General features: G+C 42.7%; 1 protein-coding gene across 17 annotated transcripts in view; it reads left to right on the top strand.

Moving 5' to 3' along the window:
* Nucleotides 1–24,513, top strand: part of CAMK2B (calcium/calmodulin dependent protein kinase II beta) — a 200,017-nt gene that overhangs the window by 71,232 nt on the left and 104,272 nt on the right. For all 17 annotated transcript variants that reach the window (XM_035139078.2, XM_035139077.2, XM_035139083.2 and 14 more), the window contains exon 3: nucleotides 23,385–23,444. In XM_035139078.2, coding sequence (XP_034994969.2) covers nucleotides 23,385–23,444 — 60 coding nt within the window. The remainder of the gene's footprint in view (nucleotides 1–23,384; nucleotides 23,445–24,513) is intronic.

Here is a 24,513-nt window from a genome sequence, read left to right as displayed (position 1 = left end):
GGGTTAGTGGTTACTCCCCTACCCTGACAAAAATGGTGCAAGCTCTTGACCCTGGCTATACAGGTGAAACTCAGAAAATTAGAATATCGTCGAAAAGTGCATTTATTTCGGTAATGCAACTTAAAAGGTGAAACCAGTATATGAGATAGATGAATGACATGCAAAGCAAGATATGTCAAGCCTTTTTTTGTTGTAATTGTAATTATTTGTCATTGGGCAGGTCAATTACAAATGGAATGTAATTAATGAAATGTAATAGCGATGTTTATTTTTATTTTTGTACTATTGTAACTATTTGTTTTATTACTGTAGAATTTCCAAAAGAAAGCATTTGGAAAAATAAAAAATAAAAAGTTGCATTACTGAAATAAATGCACTTTTCGGCGATATTCTAATTTTCTGAGTTTCACCTGTAATGTTCTGCTTCATTCCTGATAGATAAGCAGATAGCAGTAGCATTCATCTATTCCAGGACAGCTTTCTGTGAGATCCAAAAGTGCCTAATTTTATTGACTTCGTGAGAGATAAAGCAGAGGCTCAGGGACCAAGTAGGGATGCTGCAACCCATCCAAACTGAGTGCTTGGGTTGTTGCCCCTTGTTTACAAAAATTATGGCGCCTAAGATTGAATTCCCCAATCCTCCAATCTTCCCACACACTCAAAAGGTACTACTACCCCTGGCCATACATGCAAAGTCTCTCTTCAGTGATACTAATGTTTCTTCTCCTGCTGACCTGTGTTGCGGAATCTGTTTCCTGTGCTTTAGCCTGCCCGTCAATCATGGCAGTTGCCTTACAGATGTTGCACTGGCTGAGAAGTGGCAAGGGGTTAGATGGTAGATCAACTGAAAGGAATTGATTTGGGCTCTGCTGTGAGCTGGTTGGTTTACCTGCAAAGTGGCTGGGAGATGCCTGCAGTTTGACCACACACACTCTGTAAATTGGTGCCAGCCATTTCCATAATTTTGTTAAGGGGTGCAACTTCTTGTAGTGGTGTTATGTGAATATGTTTGCATTCACAACACACAGCTTTTATAGCATGCAAGCATCCCCCCCCCAAAGTTTCATCTTGGCATACAGTCATCCAGAGTATTAGCTAGAACAGAACAGGTCGCCTGGAATTGTTTCTGGATTTGCAACCTCCACTTCTGACAGCTGGTCAGGAAGGCAATGTTCTGGTTGTGACAATAGAATTATGCTTGGCAACCTTCAGGCCAGGGGGGACAAGTCATTTGAGCAAAAAAAATGTGGTGTTAACGAAGTATGGTGTAGATTAGATTTGCTGCTACAGTTCCTGGATCACAACATCCTGACCACAGTGGCCCGTGCATTGGTAGCAAGACTTGATTACTGCAGCACACTTTATTTGAGGCTGCCCATGTATCTGGTCTGGAAGCTGCAACTAACATGGGAGTGGCTAGACTTCTTCCAGGAGCATATTATTGAACAATATGTTCCCCAGCTGCTGGAAGAGTTGCATTTATTGCCAATTTGCTACTGGGCCAGGTTCAGGGTCCATGTGTTAGTTCAAAAGTCTTAAATAACTTTGGACCAAAGGACTGTCTGATTCCTTATGCTCCACCTTGATCACCGAGATCCTCTGCTGGGGAACCTTTGGTGCTTCCCCACTTGAGATTTGGTTGGCCTTCACCAGGGACCAAGCCTTTTGTGGGGCAGCCCCTGCACCACGGAACTCCCTATTAGTAGAGGTTTGGCAAGAAGAATACCTACCTTCTTTTAGATGTCTTCTGGAAACAGCGTTGTTTAGATGGGCCATCACAATAGGAAGTTTTCTTTTTCACCACTGTCTACTGATGTTTTATTTACAGTATATGTTTTATGGATGCCTTTTCTGATTTTACTATACTCTGTATGTTGTATACCATCTTGATATATCTTATGAAGGAACAGTTTATAAATATTTGAATGAATGAATGAATGAATGAATGAATAACATTTTATACCATCTTCATTACAAGCTGCAGTTCCAATAGTTTGGACATTAGAGAGAACTAAGGTTAGTTTAAAATAGAAAGTGACTCCGTATGTGTATGAAAAGGTAGAAGCGAGAGGAGCATATAAGCTTGAGGTCTGTCATTTGTTGTTCCTGAAGCAGGAACTAGTATTCTGTTTTGTTGGAACTAGAGTTTGTTTCAAATAGGTTCTGGTAGATTGTTTTTTTAAAAACCTATGTTTATTCACCATGTAGGGATGAACAGACCACTCTATTTCTGTCTATTTCAGTTTTACATGTATTCATAAGTCCATTTTGTCCCATTTTTGTCCCATTCTGTGAATTTTTTGAACAGACACCCAAATGTTCACAAAACATACATTTTCTTCTGCATTTTACAAGCAATATTCATTTTTGCACATGTATTAGTATGCATTTTAGTGTGTGTTTTGAGCTGAAACCATTTCACAAAATAGGGAGAAGTATGAAAACAAAGAACTATGTTCTGATCTGTGTGTTAGTGTAGGAAGTGCAAGTTAAGTTCAATTCACTTAAAAATGTGGACCAAACAAATACCCTAAGCACCCTTACTTCCAAGATACAATTTCAATCTCTATAAATGGCCTACATTTCTTGTGCCTACAGGTAGGTCATTGAACTTGGTTGTGTTGAGACGTGTGTTCCTGAAGTTTAATCCATCATCTTACTATACGCTCTGGATAATTCCATGTAACTGTCTGGTTCTTTCCATTAATTTCCATGATATCATTGGTCAAAGCTGTTGGGCTTTTGGGCAAAGTTGTTGAGCCCACACGCCCCCCCCCATAAGTCTTTGGGCTTTCTTTTCTTTCTTTCCCCCCAGCATTTTTCTATTAAAAGCGCCCTAGTTGCCGTACATTCAGGTCTTCCCAGATATTTTGCCAATTTGGAGAAAATCTGCCCGGACACCATCTTGACAGTCCAATTCCTGGACGTGTCTGGGAAAACTTGGACGTATGGCAACCCTAGCTTTCTGCAAGATCACTGAGGTCAATACTTTAGCCTCATGAGCAATATCCCATTTTCAGATAATAAGTACAACCCCATCCCCCTAAAAATAGGTTCTGGTACTCACCATGATATTGTTACAGCAAGTGTCACATTTTTAACCCCCACCCTCAAAAAGAGGTACCCTAATCCAAGCCAAACGCACTCTAAGTTGAACCCACACATGAAATATGTGTATGACACAGAGATATGAATGTGTATGTCACAGAGCAAATGTGCAAATGCTTCCTTGGTGCAGTTACAGCATTCAGAAATTTAATGTTATATCTTTCTTTTGGTTTCTTCCAGTTTGATGCTAACACACCATTTTTCTGATAACGGTTGCAGTGTTTGGACATATATTGCAATCTCAACTAAAGAGGAACATATCTGATGTTCTACTACAAGGGTGCCCAAACTAAGGCCCGGGGGCCGGATATGGCCCAATCGTCTTCTAAATCCGGCCCGCAGATGGTCCGGGAATCAGCATGACTAGAATGTTTTACATGACTAGAATGTGTCCTTTTATTTAAAATGCATCTCTGGGTTATTTGTGGGGCATAGGAATTCGTTCATATTTCCCCCCGAAATATAGTCTGGCCCCCCACAAGGTCTGAGGGACAGTGGACTGGCCCCCTGCTACTACATCATAACATTTGGTTTTGTTTTTTAAAAAAGTTGCGCCTGTATAAGTCCAAAAGCTTCCCTCCCCTAGCAAAAGTTGATAGCTCCACTTAACACAGAACGTGAACTGCCCTGAGATCTGCATACAAAATTAATAAAGTAACAGCAGCAACAACAGACACAGACACCAGCTACCACACCACAGGTGTCCCTAGGTAGCTGTGAGAATGCTATCCATACCATATATTTAAAGCACATGGCTTTCCACAAAGAATCATGGGAACTGTAGCTTATTCCTCACATAGCTACCATTCCCAGCACCCTTAACAAGTTACAAATCCCGGATTTCTTTCAGGGAAATCACTTGCTTTAAATATGTGGGGTGGATGTGACCATAGAAATGTTTTTTTTTAAAAAATCAGAAACAAATTATTGCCCGATGCCTTTTGATGATGGGCTGTGTTTATCCTATTCTTTGCATGGCTTCTCTCTGTGCGGCACATTAACAGCAGTATTGATTCTTTTTAATGGTTAATAGACAACTGGGGATGATTAGCTCCGGAGGCAGTGTTAGTATTAAAGATCTAAAAACTATTGTCCAGAAAAACACCAGCTAATCTCCTCCCATGTGTCTAATGATTCTCTATTGGGCAGAATCATTACGTCAGTTTAGGTGTTGAATTATCCTATATTAATAGGTATGTTAGTATGCAGACATGAGGAACATGTAGTCCTCCTTATAGTGATGGACCCCAACTCCTATCAGCCCCAACCAGAATGGTCCATGGCCACAGATGATGGACGTTGTATTCCAGTGGCAGCTGGAGGACCGCAAGCTTCTCATCCTTGCTGTTGCATGTTTCACATTGCCATTATTTTTAGTGTGCCAATTTGCCTCAGCTCCTGCTTCCTGACCCACAAAGGTGGCAGCATCAGAATGTATGCAGACAAAGGTGTTGTCAGGTTTGACGGACCCCCGTGTGAGATCCTTGGCCACCTATCTTCTCCCCTTCTTGGCACCTATCTTCTCCCCTTCTTTGTTGGGCTATGACACTGCTCTCCTCCTGCCTGATTCTGATCTCTACAGTTCCTGCTGGTCTTTCACCCTGCTGTTGCAGACATGGTTTTGGGCCTAGCTGCTAAGGTGGCTGGCCGGAGCAGGCAGGCAGTAAAGCAAAGCTTTCTGTTGGTGTTCAGCACCACAGGCTGTCCATCAATATTTCAATTTACTCAACTTTCCCCAAAGTGACTCAAAAGAGAGTCAGCATGTTTTGCTAATCCACCTTTAAGATTTTGGGGTCAATGAGGGCACTGGAGTGGTGAAAGTGTGGGCTGAATTTGCCCCCCACCCCACCCCACCCCACCCCAATATGCACAAAGGTGGCGTCAGATTGGATGAGCTCATTGCCACTCTCATCACTTTGGGGGGAGTTCAGTAACGTAAATTAAAATTGGTGGCAGGTGGCAGCAGCCTCAGTTGCTGTGGCAGGGCTTCTACTGTGCTATGGCTTTCCTCCACCACCTATCCAGTGGTCAGTTGCCTCCGCCACTTCATGTAGCAGGGACCACAGACCTATGCCCCAAAGACAGCTCCACTGCCACAGCATCACTGATGGCTTCGGAGAAAGGAAGATGGAGCCAAAGAAGTGTAGAGGTCGACATGTGAAAAAGCTGGAATCTGTGTATCTGAAGAAGTGTGCATGCACATGAAAGCTTATACCAAGAACAAACTTAGTTGGTCTCTAAGGTGCTACTGGACAATTTATTTTGTTTTATTTTTTAATATTTTGACGGCGTCAGACCAACATGGCTACCTACCTGAATCTGGAATCATTGATCAACTCACAGTTTACTGTGCTTTTTAAGTCCTCACAGTTGTAAAATCAGTTCCGCATCATCTACAGTGCAATATTGTAAGTTAGTTAAAGGTATATAAGTCATCTAGTGAGTTGTTTTTAGTAAATCTACCATAGCCCTCCCCACCCCACCCCGGAGGGATATGGGTTTTTAAAAAATGGGCAGCATGAAATTTGAATTCCCTGTAAGTGACCCCTTCATAGATTTTAATTATATCTTCAGTGCACATTTCTGTTTTTGTGTAGAATTGGTTACTCACATTCGATTTTCCTTCATTTTGGTGCAGCTGTTGCTTGTAGTAAATATGTAGCTACTTCTTCCAGTTATCCATATTAGAATTGCATCCTATGTCCTTCAAGCAAACATATGACCTATTCTTGGAGAAATGGGCTCTTTCTAGTGATAAATTGGTATGAGCTGAAACTATATGTGGTTTCTTGCAGCTTCCCTCTGGTGAGAGTTGCAGAAGTGAAAACTCCTGGCAGCAGTTGACCTTGCTACTTTTGTAAGCCCAACGGTTGCTAGGGCTGAATTTGTGCAAAGTGTGATCTGGAAAAATGGGAACAGGGAAGTGGCTGATGACTTTACCTTTTGAACCAGACAATGCTACCGGTATATAGAAAAAAAAAGTACAAAGGTTTACTAGCCTCAAGTAAATGTTTACTAGCCATCTGCAGTGTGTGTGCCAGAAGGTAGGTAAAGCAGTAGAACTACCAGACTGCCTGTTTGGAAGGAAGTGTAGATAACTGGAATACTATAATATTTTTGGATTATAATCCATACACTACTTTTTCAGTGTTGTAAAGTAAAGTGGGTTCACGCTCTTCATCCTGGTACAATTTCTGATGTGGTGTTACTAGGCCTACACAGAATCCTATATGTTCTTGGAAATGAGACAGGTTTGTGGATATTTAAGTTATAATTAGAAAAATCTTAATACGGTAATTATTCATAAAGCAAACAGTTTATAAGAAGTAAATAAGGAGGCCAGATACAGGATAAAGGAAGTCTTTTATTTGGTTGTTTGTATTGTTGTATGTTATGTTCACTGTATGTTATGTTCATGTTTAATGAGGGTGGATTTGTGTAGTGGGGGTGGGGGTGGGGGGGTTGTGTTATGTTGTAAATATAATTCCAATAAAAATTAAAAAAATAAGGAAATGAGACAGGTCATATTTATAAGACAGATTTTTTTCAAATTAGTACTGCTGGCTAAGTAAATTTCAGCAGGACAGCCTAGGCTAGAGGAGGTGAACCATGCTGTTCACAGAAATTTCCACGTGTGAAACTACACATTCCAAAATGGACATAAGATGGTTACTATCATTGCCAATTTATCTGTATACCACATTTCCCACAAGTAAATCTGTGCTCAAAGCAGTTCACAGAAAAATGAAAGTCTAAATACATTCGTACAATAACTATACATATGTAATGGCTTATAATGTCACTGCAACATAACACTAAAAATGATAATAAACAATTAATAGTTCAATTAACATATATCAGGTTCCCAGTCTCATGTTTCTTTGTAACTCTAATGTAGACCTGAGGGTATTTGCAGGTTAAAATCAGTGGGCAAGAGGGGGTGCTAAACTCTTCTAGCATTTCTGAATTCTTCCCTGCATATATATGCCCCACACAGATTGCCCCCGTTCTGCTCCATCAGGGCTGTTAAGATTAGAAGTCTGGCTGTGGGGTAAAATGGCTGTGGAGACATTTGCAGAAGAAAATCTAGGTGTGGGAAGGGTTATGCACTGCATTCTGTCTGCCCCCCGGCAAATGTCTCTCCCTGCATTCACATTAACATGCATTGGGAAACACTTGTTTGCTGCAAAAATGTAAAGTTCTGCCCTAATATGGTGAACCAAACAGGAGGTTCCTCACCTCTGCATTAGCAAATGCAGTTGTTTGATTTCTCCTGCTGTTCTGCATTAAAGTAACCCTACCCCCCACCCCACCCTACCCCAGCTTGAGGCTATTCCTCCCTGTGCACTGTTATCACAATACTTGATTCCTTCTTTTATTTAAATGGTTACCTTGGATATATTTATAGGCAGAGGTCACGTCCCCTGAGCTGGCCCTTCTTAGTCTATATGTATATATAAAAAGATTGAATTCCCTTGGCTGGCCAAGGGAGATATTAGCCTCAGTTCCTTATATCAAGTTTTCAAGCCTCTTTCAAATAATGCTGGATCTGAAGTGCCATGTGCAGGCAAACACTTGCACAACCAAGTGCATTGGCAGTGAACCTGGTGGGTACTCATGCTGCTCTACCCAATATGACACCCACTGCTGATGTCTTCTTACCAGTGGAGCAGACTTCAATTGTTCCGCTGTAATAAATCCAAATGACTCTTCTGGTTCCTGGTTCTTCATGCCTGCTTATAAAGGCCAATGTCAGTTTCTTCCCTGTAGCCTGCCTCCCTCCCCCTTTTAACCTACTTTAAATTTTCTCAGAGCGTCAAGTTCCTAGGCTTTCCCTTGGAGGTGATTGCATAGTCCTAACAAACCTTCCTCTCCATTTAGCCTACTTTTCTGATGACTTCCAGTTTCAGCTAATGACTTCAAGTTTCACCCTTTTATGCTACCTCTAAAGTGCTACCTCTTCCATCTCTCCTTATCCTGCCTTCCTAAAAAGATTGGTCCCCTTTCTGCTTGCTTCCTTCCTTCCCTGCTGCTTAGAGAATACACCCTAACCACACCCGTGAACACAGATTAAAACAAGGACATGCTTATATCACCCTCATCTCATAGCAAGGTTCACTTCCCGAGCTGCTCTACTTCCACTGTTGTTCATTTCTAAATGTACTTTTCCATCTACAGTATGCAGCATTCATGTATTCTACTAGAGCAGCTGTGGCGAACCTTTGGCCCTCCAGAGGTTGATGAACCACAACTCCCATCAGCCCCAGCAAGCATGGCCAAATGGTCAGGAATGATGGGAGTTGTTGCTCAATAACATCCAGAGGACAAAAGGTTCATCACACTTGTATCGGGGCCTGTCTAATGATGTTAAAAGCCAAACACAGTAGCACCTGGTGTTTTAAAGGTACAGTATATTAGAAAAACATAACTGTCTGATTCCCTTTCCTGATTTGTTTTTTCATTGCTGATGTTCTTTTAACAGTTTGTTTGGTTTTATGTTGTTACTTTTAGATATGGAAAAATTGTAAACAAAATATTTTTTAAAAAAGTGTAATGGTTGTACAAGGGATGTTAAAAGTTTCAAAACATACAGCAGCAGCCACAGTTTGCAAAATGACAGACCAGGCTCTGTCTGGTTTCTCAGCATTCAGGAACATGCATTTATATCTATGTGCATTACATATTCACTTCCAACTTGGGGTCAAAACAGATGTGATATTTGTTACGAAGTTTGCGCTGGTGTGCTTTAATTTTTAAAAAGGCAAATAATTGACACAAGGGAGGTTGAGTGGACTGGGATTGTAGGGTCGGGGGGCTTAATCCTTTTCTCTGGCTGCAGTTCCAGTCTCCCCAAATGCAATTTAAGGATAACTCCTACTTGCGCTAAAGGGAGTTGCTCTGTCATTGCAAACAGCATGTATGTGTGAGAGAGATTCTGATCAGAAACATGAGGGTGGAGAGGCACAGGGTGAAAAACCCATTCCATGCACCATAACCCATCTTATACCCCTTGCACCAACTTTTTAAAAAAGGAAATCAGGACAAACTGCATGGCAAATGTTGCATTTAGTTTGGCCCTCAGAGATCTACATTCTGGATATCTTAAAGAGGGGACTGAACGGCAAAGAATGACAGCTCTAGCGCTTCATAATAACAGTGTTCTGACAAGGCATCTCTAAAAATAGGGATAGTGATTTTCTAGCAGCATGGATCAAAAAACAGAGATTGTCCCCAATAAATAGGGACAGTTGGAGTGAATGCCTGAGCCACATTCCTAAAAAGTATCTCTGAAAATGACACTCTGTAGCAGCCTTCTTCAACTTGCTGCCCTCCGGATGTTTTGGACTACAATTTCCATCAGCCTCAGTCAGCATGACTAATGAGGGATGATGGGAATTGTAGTCCCAAACACCGGGAGTACACCAGGCTGTGGGAGGATGTTTTATATACCATAGGTGGAGTGCAAGGATATGGCAGGTGTGGCTTTCTAGATATTTCTGGACTACAACTCCTATCCTCCTTAACCATTGGCCATGCTGGCAGTGGCTGATGGGAGAATCCAGCAACATCTGAAGGGCCATAGATTCCCCACCCCACTCTGATCCTTATTTTGCTTCCCACAGAGCTCCAGTAAATCTAATAATGTGGGAAGACTCAGCTGCCTTGCTGCAAGGAAGGGGTAATGCAGCCACCTTCCCCATGGTGAAACCAATAATTCATACTTATATGCAGTATGGTGATCCACAGTGCAAGTGGTTGGCTATATGGCCCTTGTGATCCTTTCCAACTCTATAATTCTAAGATAACATGGCTGGCTGGAAGTCAGATAAAGGCCAGACAGGCTGAAGTTGTTGGTGTATGAAGGCAGTGAAGGGTTGCATTAAAGGCACACAAGGCCCAATTTGATAAATGCTGCATAGATGTGCAATTAGATGGTTCCATTTCATCATCATCATCATCATCATCATCATCATCATTATCATTTATACCCTGCCCATCTGGCTTGGTTTCCCCAGCCACTCTGGACAGCTCCCAACAGAATATTAAAAACATAATAAAACATCAAGCATAAAAAACTTCCCTAAACAGGGCTGCCTTCAGATGTCTTCTAAAAGTCAGATAGTTGTTTATTTCCTTCACATCTGATGGGAGGGCATTCCACAGGGCGGGCGCCACTACCGAGAAGGCCCTCTGCCTGCTTCCCTGTAACCTCACTTCTTGCAGTGAGGGAACCTCCAGAAGGCCCTCCGTTTCCTTGTCTGGAGTCTTGCTTCTGACAACACATGACTCTTCTGTGGGGGTTGATTCAGAGTCATTGCAAAGTGAGGGACTCCTCTGTGACCCTTGGAGTCTGGAAGAAAGGATACTTCCCACAGCGCAGTACTGCACACCAGCGGGATCCTCCCCCAGCCTTCAAAGGCAACAGCCGCTTCACCGAACACTCTGTTCAGAAGCAATTTTGTTGCTGTGGAAATGCTCCTGACGTGTCAGATTGAGGGGGATCCCTGAGCATCAACAGAGACAGCCTGTCTGCCTGCAAATGCCCCTGATTAGTAGGCAGCCCCAGCTAGGAACATAAAATGCTGGCAGCAGCCTTTGCCGCGTGTGCCACCAGCAAGGTTGCATGGCTTTCTGACAATTGGCTCTAATATTCTATATCTCACAAGGAACCTGTGCCATTTTGATTAAGGGTGGAGGCAGATCTACATAACTGTAAGATTTTATTTTATTTTAATTTAAAACGGAGGGATCAGGCATTATTTTCTTCTGGTCCCAGCAATCTTATGTGCAAGCTAAAATCTGCACCATACCTAGCGATGTTGGGATTTTTGTTCATGCTGAGCAGATCATAATGTAGTTAAGCCTGCTATTTCTTCTTCCATTTTATATATTTCAAGTCCTTCTTTTTGTCTTTTTATAACAACTAGCCAGGTGGGATACAAACACATAACAGAGCTGGATTGGGGCTAGCAGGGAAGGAGAATTGTGGTCCACAACTGGCTCAGCCCTCGCTGTGCAACTGATGGAGGAAAGGGGTGAGGATCAGTCATGCAAGAGCTAAATACATGAATAATGTCACATTTAGATTGGGTTTATGGCTAAACACTGATTTTGTGGCTTAAACATCAAGCCAGCTTCCCTCCCTCCCCCCTGTTTACCATTCAGTCAGAGTTTTCTTGAGAACTCAAAAGCTTGCTCACTGTTTTGTGACTTTTAGTTCCGTCCACCCTCCACATTTGTGATTCCCAGCAACTGACATTCAGAGGCATATTACCTTTGACAGTGGAGGCAGAATGTAGCCGTTGTGGGTAGTATGCACCTTTGTACAATGGACTACATTCTAGGTGTGCAAAAGCCATGGGCGTAGCCAAGGGGGAGCAGCTGCCACCCCCTAGGCCAAGTAAAACAATAGAAATACTAAACTAACTGACGAATCACATCGGTTCTGCCCCCTCTAACAAAAGTCCTGTCCCCCCAACAAAAATCCTGGTTGCACCCATCGCAAAAGCCAGAGGTTTCTATACTGCACTCCTGCACCTCCATCGAATAACCTGCTTAGCTCTGTCTTTTTTTTAAACAAACAATTTTTATTAAATTTTCCAATTACAAACCAATTATATCACATCAATTATTTCAAATTATACAAATACAATCAATTAAACCAAATATTATGCCAAATCATACAATTTTTTTACTTCCCATGCTTCAGAATCTGGGGATTCTTAATAACGTTTCACCCTGCCATCCTAGTTTTAATGTCCAAATCTTCCTCGTAGTCCATTCTATTCCCGATCTTTCCCCATCAAATCCTCTAGGTGTTATCTCCTCTCTTATCACAGCTTTTGAGATGAGCAGCAAGATTTGAGACAAAGTCGTTCTTCTGTGTGGGTTTTTTTGTCCATTCCAACCTAACCTGCTTAGCTCTGTCAAGTAAGCAAGAAACACGATCAGTTCAAGGACCATTCCAGCTGATCAAAAGCAGCAGGACTGGTGAGGGTTGTGACCTAGGGTTTGGCCTAGAGCAAGGCTCAAGGGACAGATAAAGAGGGAACTAGACCTGAGATTCCCTACTCCATCCCTAAATGTATTGCTGGAATATGAAACTGGAATTTTTAAATAGATCAGTACAACTTCCTTTGTACTGTATTTTAGTTCTAATGATCAGTGTTACTATAATGTAGGCTGGGGGTTGAGGTGGGTGGAGGGTAGAGGGTACAAAGCACCCTTTTTGGTGGCTGCAGAAATTAAAACTGTAAGGTCAAGAGGTGTGAATTGCCGGTGCTTCTTAGGTTCTGCTGCACCAGACTGTTAATTCCTTTGCTAAAAAGGGGATAAAGCTCCAAGGGGGCCTTTAAGCAGTACTGAAGCATAGGAAGATTGTAAATCCATCCACTTGTCCCTGCTAATGACATACATTTTTAGTAGTTTGCTCCAGTTTTTCGGCCATCAGAAATAGCAGATGACTGAAACACCAGACAGAGCTTGGTTTGGAGGAGCTCTTTCTTCTCTAGTCCTTTTCCTTAGCCACAACCGGCAGCACCACCATTTTCCTCTTATATTTTTTATTTCGTTTTGAAAAATAACAAGTTTGTATCTTGCTGTTACTGAATGTGATATCTGATTAGTCATATCTGAGCGTTGTTCAAATTTTGTCCAGTATGTAGTGTTACGGGACCCAAGTGGCGCTGTGGGTTAAACCACAGAGTCTAGGGCTTGCTGATCAGAAGGTCAGCGGTTTGAATTCCTGCAACGGGGTTAGCTCCCATTGCTCGGTCCCAGCTCCTGCCCACCTAGCAGTTCGAAAGCACATCAAAGTGCAAGTAGATAAATAGGGGCCACTCCGGCGGGAAGGTAAACGATGTTTCCGTGTGCTGCTCTGGTTCGCCAGAAGCAGCTTTGTCATGCTGGCCACATGACCCAGAAGCTGTCTGCGGACAAACGCCGGCTCCCTCTGCCTATAGAGCGAGATGAGCGCCGCAACCCCAGAGTCGGACACGACTGGACCTGATGGTCAGGGGCCCCTTTACCTTTACTTTTATGTAGTGTTATCTTTCTTACGTCGGGACCCAGGTGGCGCTGTGGTTAAACCACTGAGCCTAGGGCTTGCTGATCAGAAGGTCGGCGGTTCGAATCCCTGTGACGGGGTGAGCTCCCGTTGCTTGGTCCCAGCTCCTGCCAACCTAGCAGTTCGAAAGCACGTCAAAATGCAAGTAGATAAATAGGAACCGCTACAGCAGGAAGGTAAACGGCGTTTCCATGTGCTGCTCTGGTTTGCCAGAAGCGGCTTTGTCATGCTGGCCACATGACCTGGAGGCTATACGCCGGCTCCCTCGGCCAATAATGCGAGATGAGCGCGCAACCCCAGAGTCGGTCACGACTGGACCTAATGGTCAGGGGTCCCTTTACCTTTACCTTTATCTTTCTTACATCTGGCCTCACTTCACCACCCTTGGGGTCATAGCTTAGTGGCAGAGCACATGCAGGAGGTTCCAGGTTCCATTTCTGGCAACTCCAGGTTGTTGTTTTTTAAAAGGATCAGGTAGCAGTTGATGGGAGAAATCCTGGAAAGTCTCTGCCAGCCAGTAAGTCTTCTCTATGATCCGCTGCTTTAACTCACCCATACCCACCTCACAGCCTTGCTGCAGGAAGTGAGCTGGAAGGGGACGAAAAGTATTCAAGTTGCAGAGGTACAGTATTCAAAAGTATTCAAGTGCAGAGGTACAGTGTAGGTTTCATTCCCATCCTCCACTTGAGCTCTGGTGATAAAATGTAGGCCCCCCCTACCTGATAAGCCAAACCAGCAAGCATGCGTTTTGCAAGCACATGCAGGTCTGGTTTGATTCTGTGTCTTCCCATTTGTCCTACTCATTCCTATTGCAGGTAACAGCACGTACTTTTGACAATAGTTTGCTTGCAGTCTGCCCTCGCTGCTCCCACCCCTGGGACAGAAGAACAGCTGCTACAGAAAGTAGGACTGTAAGAGAGGGTGAGAAAGCAATAAATGGCAGCATGATTCTCACAGATTTCTTTGCCATGTGACTGTAATGTGAAGTCTTCAGCCAGCCCAAGCTAGTGCTAGACAGAACGTGGCTATATCAGTTCTAGAGTTGTTGACTGCAGGTGACTTGAGGCATCTCAGACACATCAGGCCTGCCGGGGCTGCATTGTAAATAAATGAAGAGGCAAGCTGCTGCTGCCTGTCACTCTTTAGAGCCTGGGGTCAGGGAGAGAGTTAAGTACGTGACATCAGCATTCCTGGTCTTGGTGCTTCAATGGAACATGGCATTTTGGTCTCTGAAGTGAATGACACTAATGGCTCCCTTCCATGATAAAATACATATTTGTAATTATAGATTCTACAAGCTGACAGTTTGTAGCCTTTGAACGTTATCTGAAATCTATCACTTGAAGTGGCTCTGTGTCATTGCTGGGCCAGGCCTGCCTGCTCACTGATGAAAGAAGAGTGGCCAGTCAGAATGTTTAAGGAGCTTGGCAGAAGATGTGCCTGCTTTATAGTCTTTATGCTTGGGAGGAGTTGGGCACAATCGAGACCTGCCGCATTTTCCTCTCAACAGAATCTGCCTTTAAGGTCTGCACTACCGGCAGAAATCCCAATAGGTACAACTTATTCCACTTTGCTTACAAAATAAAAATAATCCAGCCTCATTTTTAAAGAGCTACGGTCAGATTGTAGATCAGGCCTAGGCAAACTCGGCCCTCCAGATGTTATGGGACTACAACTCCGATCACCCCTAGCTAACAGGACCAGTGGTCAGGGATGATGGGGATTGTAGTCTCAAAACATCTGGTGGGCTGAGTTTGCCTATGCCTGTTGTAGATGCTAGCTATTCATAGGGCCAAATATGTGATTCACACTCAGAGAGGCCAGGATTAGATTTCTGTGTGCTCAGACATGGACCTCTGGACAAGATGTTTCCCTAAGTATTTTAGCACTTGTGAGTGGAACCCCATACACACAAACCTTGGTAGTAAATTCCATTGATATATTTCTCACTAAACGTGCATAGGATCTGTGCATGTATGTGTGTGCTGGCTCAAGACGGTTTGCTGCCTATGGCAAAGGACAAGGCAGTATCTCTCCCTAGTCAACGTATGGAAGCTGATCAGATGAGTACAGTGGTACCTCTACGAATTTAATGCGTTCCGAACGCACATTTGTAAGTCAAAAAAAATTGTAAGTCGAATCCCAAAGGAATGCATTGGGAGAAAAAATTCGTAAGTCGAAGCAACCCTATCTAAAAATTCGTAAGTAGAAAAAAATCCTATCTAAACTGCATCCAAGATGGCGGACGGAGCTCCATTCGTAAGTAGAAACATTCGTAAATAGAGTTATTCGTAAGTAGAGGTGCCACTGTAGTTGAATACTGGTGATAGGTCAGCATCTTTCACTGTACCTGAGGGCATTTGAACTTGGGGGTACAGAGCAGGCTAGCTTAGAGGACTCAGGGAAATATGAGAGGATGGGAAGGAAGCTATCTCACTCTGCATAGTAATAGGGCTGGCCATGATGTGTATGTTTGTGTACACAGTGATGTATAAAGCAGAGATACTGAGTGTGCATGTGTTCTAGCTAGACCTGGAAGTTCTGCACAGCTACAGGCTAGTTGCTAATATCCCTTTCTTGAGCAAGATTCTTGAGTGGGTGGTCACTGAAATTCTAGGCACTCTTGGATGAGACTGGTTTTCTATATCCATTTCCATCAGAATTTTGGCCTGGTTTTGGCACTGAGACTGTATTGTGAGAGAGACAGGGTGCGTGCATCCCTGTTGAGTGGCTTGAGTTGGGGATGCTGCACTTAACTGGATGGTTGGGAGGTTCTGTTTAGTCCTGTGAACCCTCCACTGTGGAGTTGCACAGGGTTCACTCTTCTCTCTCTCATGCTATTTAATGTTTACATAAAACTGCTGAATGGCGTAATCTGGAGATGGGAGTGTGTTATCTTCAATGTGCTAATGGCATGCAGTCATGTGTGGAAGGAGATGTGCTGAAACAGTGCTGGGCTGCAGTAGTAGACGGGATGAGAGCCAGTAAATTGAAGCTCAATCAGATAAGACTGAGACTCTGTTAGTGGGTAGTTCCTCAGACTAGTTGGTTGGGTGCAACCTGTTCTGGACGGGGTTGCTCTTCCCTTGAAGAAGAAGATATGCAGCTTCGAGTACTTCTAGACTCTTGCTGTCATTGCAGGTACAAGTTGCCTCCATTTGACAGGGTGCCGTCCATCAGCTTTGGGTCATGGTCAAGCTACAACCCTATCTGAATAGAGATAGCCTAGTTTTGGTTGTCTATTCTCTGGTAACCTCCAGTTTAGATTACTGCAGTGTATTATACACAGGGCTGCCTCTGAAGACAATTGGTGGGGAGTATTTATTTTGTTGTCTTTGTCCATGGAGTTTTCTTGGCAGGGATACTGGAGTGGCTTGCCAGTTCCTTCTCCAGGTGGATCACGTTTAGTCAAAACTCTCCACTATGACCTGTCCATCTTGGGTGGCCCTGCATGGCATAGCTCATAGCTTCTCTGAGTTATTCAAGCCCCTTTGCCACGACAAGGCATTGATCCATGAAGGGGAAATCAGCCCTGAGTGCTCACTGGAAGGACAGATCGTGAAGCTGAGGCTCCAATACTTTGGCCACCTCATGGAAAAGACCCTGATGTTGGGAAACATTGAGGGCACTAGGAGAAGGGGACGACAGAGGACGAGATGGTTGGACAGTGTTCTCGGAGCTACGGACATGAGTTTGACCAAACTGTGGGAGGCAGTGGAAGACAGGAGTGCCTGGCGTGATATGGTCCATGGGGTCACGAAGAGTCGGACACGACTAAACGACTAAACAACAACAAATTATTTTGTTGTTTTTGTTTTAACTATTTACTTGTGTTTTTGCCTTGTGTTTTTATCCTGTGAACCACCCTGAGATCTTGTGATGAAGGGTGGTATATAAATCATCATCACCATCATCATTCAGAAACAGCATATTGTGCAGAATTTGTCAGACAGATTATTGAATGGGACCCGGCAGCCTGAGCATATAACACCGATTCTGTCTCAGCTGCACTGACTACCAGTTGGTTTCTAGGCTCATTTCCAAGTGCTAGTTTTGACCTATAAATTCTTCTATGTCTCAGGGCCCCAGTGCCTCCAAGACCACCTCTTTCAATACAAACCTACCTGAACATTACAATCATAACCATCACCTCTGTGTGCCTCCCTCAAGGGAAATGCAGAGGGTGGGAACAAGAGGATAACCTTTTTAAGTGGTGACTCCTTGAGTGTGGAGTGCTCTTCCCAAGGAGGTTCACCTGGCACCACCATTGTGAGATTTAAGGTGCAATGCAAAGGCATTATTTCCCCCCGGCCATTTGGATTTTGATGTGGCTTGATTTTGGACCAGTTCTTCATATTCATCTTTTGGTTGAGTAGGACAAAATATTTTCCTTGTCATTGATACTAGTGGATTAACACTTTTAGTACCTAGGTATGGTTTCATTGCTTGGGTTTTGAACTGAATCTTTGTATTTTTAACTTGTTTTGAGTCACTTTCAGACTGTTTTCTGTAAAAACCGATGATTAAATTTCAGAGGAAATAAATAAATTGTGTTCTTCACTGTTCCATAAATGCCATCTTGCTGCTTCCCCTGATGAGAGACAACATTGGCCAAACAGTCCTGTATAACCAAACAGCAGAAATTGCATCTTGCCATTCTGTCGGTGCCCTTCAGACTTGAATCCAGTGATCTATTCCCCCCTGGGTTTCCTCCTGGTAGTAGGCTGCTAATTGCAGTCAGCTGTCAGGTGGATGAATGTCTGCTGCGTATTAATTGCAAGGGCACATCATTTCATTGGTAGGTTTGCCAGATCAAAGACATTTTGGGGCTATGGAATTTGAAACAGAGACTGCCATTATGTTCTATGGGACTCTTGATGTTCTGGAAGAATGGACAACCCTTTACAAGAACAGCATCAGGCTGCTCAATTTATTGGCAACCCAGTAGCATTCAAATCCAGGTCTTTAGGGATTGAAAGGTGGTGCCAAGAGACATGCGAATCACAACAGCCTTCCACAGTGCTAGAAAATGATCTATCTTGAACTTCCACAATTGAAAATTCTGCTCATTCAACTTGGGGATTACTGCATTTGCATACATTCCAGCCATTGTTCTCTATCCATAGCTGCCAAGTTATCCCTTTTTTTAAGGGATTTTCCCTTATGCTGAATTGGCTTCCTCCCGAGAAAAGGGAAAACTTGGCAGCTATGTCTCTATCTCTCTGCAACTTTCAGTTCTCAGCAATGCAAAACTGTCTCCTGCTTTTGTCTGTCCCTTCCTTTGTTCCTTGCAGCCCACTCTTTCTTTCTAGCTCCAATCTTTCCACTGCAGCCCCTTCTCTTTGCTTCCCTTGAAATCTAATCCCCTTCTTTCTCTTTGGAGAACTTCAGCTGGGATGGAAGGGCTTTTGGAAGGGGAGCTTTTGGAAACTCTGCTTAGGGTTCCAAATCATTGCCTGGGCCCATACCTGCTAGCAGACCTTGCAGCCTGAGTGAATTGAATCAAAAAGTTCACTTACAGTTTCTGGAGTTTGAAGGCTTTATTCATGTAGGAAATATTTAAAGATTCAGTAGAGATGAAAGAAAGAAATAGTAGGCATGTTGTCTAGAGAGAACAACAAAGAAAATGGCTCAGCTTTTAGGGGTGGAGATAACTTAGACAAAGATGTTTCCAAAGAAGTGCTGGTTAGATTGCTAGATGAGCAGTGCCCTCATGTGGTTTAAAGTAACACATGGATTAACTAGAAGCTTAAAAGATGGAAATGTATCTCCCTCTGGGGGTTTGCTGTTGTTCTTTGTCTTCCTGTTTAAATTTATATGCCAGGAAATGTTCTGGTCCCAAGCACTAAGTACTTAAGTTCTGTTTGCCTAAGCTGCAGTGGTGACTGCAGAAGGAGTAGGCAAAGGCCATTATTAGGGGAGCAAGGATTGAATACCTGCCAAATATGGCCTCAGTAAACTGTGCCTGAAAGCTAGGAGAGCATTTGTGGGAGCAATAAGTATTCTGGGGCTGCACTACCCGTTGGAGTCATTTCATAAGATTTCTTCTTCTTCTTGATGCAGCTTTAAAGCTTTGGTGTCTGCCTATGGCACTGAAGTTGGAGAAGTTCACAAGTGGATGCAGTTGGATCCCCATTCAGATAGGGTTGGGGGGGGGAGAGAGAGACAGGTGATACTTTTAGATAGGTCCATGATGTAAGTGGAAAGTTTGTTTTTATTGATTATATTATTCCCATTGCTTATCGATATATGAATTATATTTTTCCTAGGTATTTTTGCAAAGTTTCCTATCAGTATTTACTTTTTCATTATATATAACTAATGTTCCCAGCATGGTGCCTATGGGCATCATGGTGGCCACAGGTGTCCCCTTTGGTGCCTGTCAAGCTCCCTTACCCCTTTAAGAAGAGTTTTTGTTTGTCTGAGAGGTTTGCCTGCTCTCTCTTTTTTGTCTGTGTTTTGTTTTTGTTTTTTGCTTGGTGGTGGTTGTAGGTATTTTGCCTATTGGGGGAAGTTCTGAGTGTTGTCAGTTTTTCTTTTGTTGAAATGGGTATTTTGTGGTCCCCAAAACAATTTCTTAAATTTTCAAATGTACCCCAAGCCCTAAAAGGTTGGGGACTCCAATCTATAACAACAACAAATAATAGAAATTAAGGAAAAGATTTACCATTTAAAATAAAATTAATAACTGAACATTTTGAAGAACAGATGGGTAGTACACAACTATGGACAGAAAATGAGGTTTAATCATTATGACCCTGTTGCTACAGTGTTCTATTCTTAATCAGATTACATAGGAAGGCAAAGAATTAAGTAAAAGTCGGCAATGAGATGAATGAATGAGTCGGGGTTATACTTGTGTGTATCGGATGATCAGGGAGTCACACAGATTACTAGGTCACAGCTGTAGCAATTTAGGCAATACATTTAATTATTATTTGTGTATTAATTTGTTTTTTTGTAAGGATGGCAATCCAGGTCAGCTGACAACAATTAAACCATTTAACAATAAAAACAATGATACAATAAAATTTATTAATTAAAACAGTACAGGAAGCAGAAACAACAGATTTTTTTTAAAAAAAGTTGGCATGCTTGAGAGATAAAGTAACAACCTGACAATCCAGAGGTCAGTAAAACAAGAAGGGCCTCATATGCAACCAGTGATCATCAGAGAGAGGGGTGAGGTTGGTCTCCCTAGACAGCAAGCTCCAGTACCTTGGCATGGATTTAATTACTGTATATTTGAAGCTCTCAAGAAAGGCATTTTGTATGCTACCTCTGTGTGTGTGCAAGTATTTTTCTACCCTCCTTTTTAGCTGAAAAGTGGCTTGCATTCAATTTCTGCTGGACATTCCTTCATAGGCCACTCAAATTGCCAGCTCTGAAAATTTGAGGATTTCATCAGATGGAGCCTATGCACAGGGTATCGGGATCTCAGTGTAAATTACCGGAGTGAAATTGCTGCAGCTCAATCTAAGCTGTTCCTCTATGGAATCTCTTCTTTCTCTAAACAGGAACAGTAGGAAGCAGCCATACACTGGGTCACAGTATCCTTGTTCAACTAGCCTAGTAGTGTCTATAGTAGTGCAGCGATGGCTGGTGAGAGCGGGCAGAGTTAACTGATTCTAGCTTTGTCCCCATCTTCCTCATTGCTGACCACTACAGTGGCAACCCTGAGTTTAAGGAGGAGAAAGCTGATAGCCAGGGTTGGAGCTGGGATTTTCTGCACAGCAGGCATGTGTTTTCCACTAAGTTATGTCCCCTCCATATAGAAGGCAAGGCAGAAAGAAGGCATCCTGAATTGCATTGGCTGATCTGCGTAGCCTGATGGTGACTGGCCCAATATTGTGCCAGAGGACTGGACTGGGTGGCTTTTTTGTTCCTTCCAGTTATATGATTTGGTGAGTTGCTTTTTAACATAGATAGCACATAGCACTACCTCCTTACAGTGGAGGGCTGGTGCTGCATATTGTCATCTTTTGTTAAAATACAGGGCATGAGGTTGGCTTGGTATGTGCCTGGGGAGTAAGGAGTAAAAGTCTGTAGGTAGATGCTCGGATGGTTGCAGGAAGGGTTAGGCAACTGTTGCCGAGCACTTGGTGGGCCTTTCCATTTTTTTCAAGGCCTGGCAGTTTTCATCCAAGTTCTGACTCAGACCAGGAGGTGGTTGGTAAATGGTATCAACAGCACTGTATGTTCCCTGCATCAAGGAAGCTCTGCCATCTTCCTTGGAATAAATTATGCAAATATACAAACAACTCTGGTGAAGAAGTCATAATATAGCGCTCTTCACAGAAGTTTGAATAAGGATGGGGTGTTTGGCAGACGAAACGAGCACATTGGTTTGGGTTTTCGTAAAGTGAAAAAGAAATCCAGACACAAAAGTTGTTGAGCTTTTTTGTTTCGGGCAAAGTTGTTGTCCCCCCCCCTCAAAATCACAAAGATTTTGGACGCTTTGGAGCTATTTCTGCGGAAAATCAGCTAAAACAACAATGCCGACACGGGCTACTATATGTCTGAATTTTCCTGGATATTTAAGCTAATTTCCACCAGGAAATTGGTAGATAGTTAGAGAAGAGGCTAAGTGTTGTCTGCTTTGCACCCCATTGAGTGTGGTGTGGCTTACCATGGAACACTGTTCCTTAGGATTATGCCACATAAGAGTCTTGCCATTTGTAGGAGAGTGCGGTTGCTCTTAGGTCATGCTTGTGGGCTTCCCAGAGTCATCTGGTGGGCCCCTGTGAAAGCAGAATGCTGAGCTAGATAGGCCTTTGGTTCAGTCCAGCAAGACTCCTTATATTCTTATGCTCTTCACTTACTTTTTGTCCTCCCTTATTCTCCCCTTTTCCCTTCATAAATTATAAGTCATTTTAAGATTTGTGCAGTTTCAAATCTGATACATAACTGGTTGGATGGACCCCAAGCAGCCCTTTCCACCTCTTCACTACCTCATTCATCATTACAGTTTGGTGAACATCATCTCTATTGAGATGCAAGGCACTCATTATCTGTAGTTTCTGGCAACATTTGATGATATTCTGGTTTCAATAAACTTTTCCAAATGAATGAATGAACATTTTGGTCTTTGCCTTGGGTTTTTATTTGTATAGTTTCAAAACCAATTTTAGGTTGTTTTGATATTATTTTAAAAGCCACTTTTAGTTGTGCTTATTATACAACAGTAAATTACCTTGAATGAGAGGTGACTCGTAAATAATAATTATACTGATGATGATGATGATGATGATAATGATCATGATCATAGCGTAACTCAGTTAATACTCTACATGCATGCATTTTCTCCCACTTAAACATTAAAAAAGCAATTCAGTCATCTTGAATACTATACAAGTGTATTAAGGAAGTGAGAGAATAATTTATTTATCTTTCTTTGCTTTCTCAAGCCTGTTCATAGTTCCATAACCCTCTTGTCATATCGTATTGCTCCCCCCCCTTCTGAATGAAAAAAGAGTCCAACATTTCTTTGTATTAGTTGTAGAATTGTATTCTTTTAAAGAGATGGCTAATTTATCAAATAATGTTTTAATAACATGTCACATACATGTTTGGTTCAAGTTAGATAGGATGAACGAACTCTGAAAGGATCTTTGTGAAAGGAATCCCCCATTTTACTTCCTCTTCTCTTATCCTCTTGAGGAGGTGGGTTGCCACTCACTCCCAAACACTCCTCTCCCCCCACCATCCAGCCACCCCCCAGCACCGCAGCTAGAAAAAGGCCCTTGGCACTTTTTGCAAGAGAAGCACCACAACCCTGGAACTTTGTGAATCCCCTTAAGAGAGCCTGGCTCTCTTAATAACCTCACCCCCTGTATGGAGAGATGCTTTTGTGCGTTTGGAGGGGGGGGGTTGCCAAAGAGGGGCAGAATACTTTTCTTGTTGGCAACCCACACTACGCCACAGGCTAGAATGTTTATTTTTGGCATGTTTCTTTTTAATCTGTAAGGAATTTTGTGTGTGTGTGTTTAATTAGTGGGGGGCATTAAAAAACATGGCCCCCATCTTCAGTGTGAAGTAGTATAGTCAAGAATTCTACTACCTGTAATGTGTAGATTGGGTCTAATATCAGGGAAATGCTAACCTCTGCATTTGAGATGCTGGTCAAAACCAAGTACTAAGGGACAGACTCTCAGAATAAGCTAACTTGGATGGCATGCTAAAGAGTGTTCCCTCTTTATTTTGTCTTCAGATCATCAGAAGTTGGAGCGAGAAGCTCGAATTTGCCGTCTCCTGAAGCATTCCAACATCGGTAAGTATCTGTCTTGGAGGGGATAAGTGGAGGTGGGGAAAGTTTCTTGCTTTACAAGAAGAGTTTGCCAGGGTTGACAATATTTGCCTGTTTTGTGTTCTTCCTGGGAGGACTGTGGGTGGGAGCGCTCCTTCAGTGATTGGAAAGAGAGGGGAACATTTGTTCACTTTCAGAAGCTGATCAAATATTCATTCATTCATACATACACACACGCACACGCACACGCATATACACAAACTCAGGTTGAGAGAAGGCAGTTGTCCAGAATCTGTTCCAGCAGATCTGTGCATGTTTCTCTCATTGCAGACATGGCATATGCAATCCTTTCCAAACTACCATCACTTCCAGTGCTCCAGATTCTAGCAATCTACATTTGCAAAATCCAAATTCAGCAGTTAGAACATCCAGGTCCTGAGACTGGGATAAATCTTTACTCAACAACTAGTTTTTTTCAGTAAGTGGAGGATATGGCTGCCAAGCCCAAAAGTTATATCTCCACCAATGGGATACCACTTTTTCCTTGCCCCTGTACTCTGCACTGATGTAATCCAAAAGTATGCTTTCCCACCTACATTGCATGCTTTATTTCAGGCATGGAAACAAGTGTCCCATCAGCCCCAGTCAGTATTGTCAATGGTCAGGGGTGATGGAAGTTTAAATCCAGCAGCATTTGGAGAGCGACAGGTTCTTGATCCCTACTCTATTTTATTCACAAAACGTGGATAGTTTTGCATTACAGTGGTGCCTCGCTTAACGAACGCCCTGTAAGACGAAATTTTCGCTTAACGAAAGCATTTTTCGAGCGGAGGTTGCCTCGCTAGACGAATTCATTTTCCGAAAAATTCGTCTAGTGAATTGCGGTTTCCCATAGGAATGCATTGAAATTCAATTAATGCGTTCCTATGGGCAAAAAAAAAAATTTCAAAAAATTTCAATGCATTCCTATGGGATTCGCTAGACGAATTTTTCGTTATAAGAATAGACCCGTGGAACGAATTAAATTCATCTAGCGAGGCACCACTGTATTATTATTATTATTATTATTATTTGCCCTGTGAGTAATTTTGAC

The sequence above is a fragment of the Zootoca vivipara genome, chromosome 15, assembly GCF_963506605.1.
Source record: "Zootoca vivipara chromosome 15, rZooViv1.1, whole genome shotgun sequence".
NCBI classification, from domain to species: Eukaryota; Metazoa; Chordata; class Lepidosauria; order Squamata; family Lacertidae; genus Zootoca; species Zootoca vivipara.
Note: the sequence above shows the minus strand (reverse complement) of the source record. Positions and strands in the feature narration are given on the sequence as shown.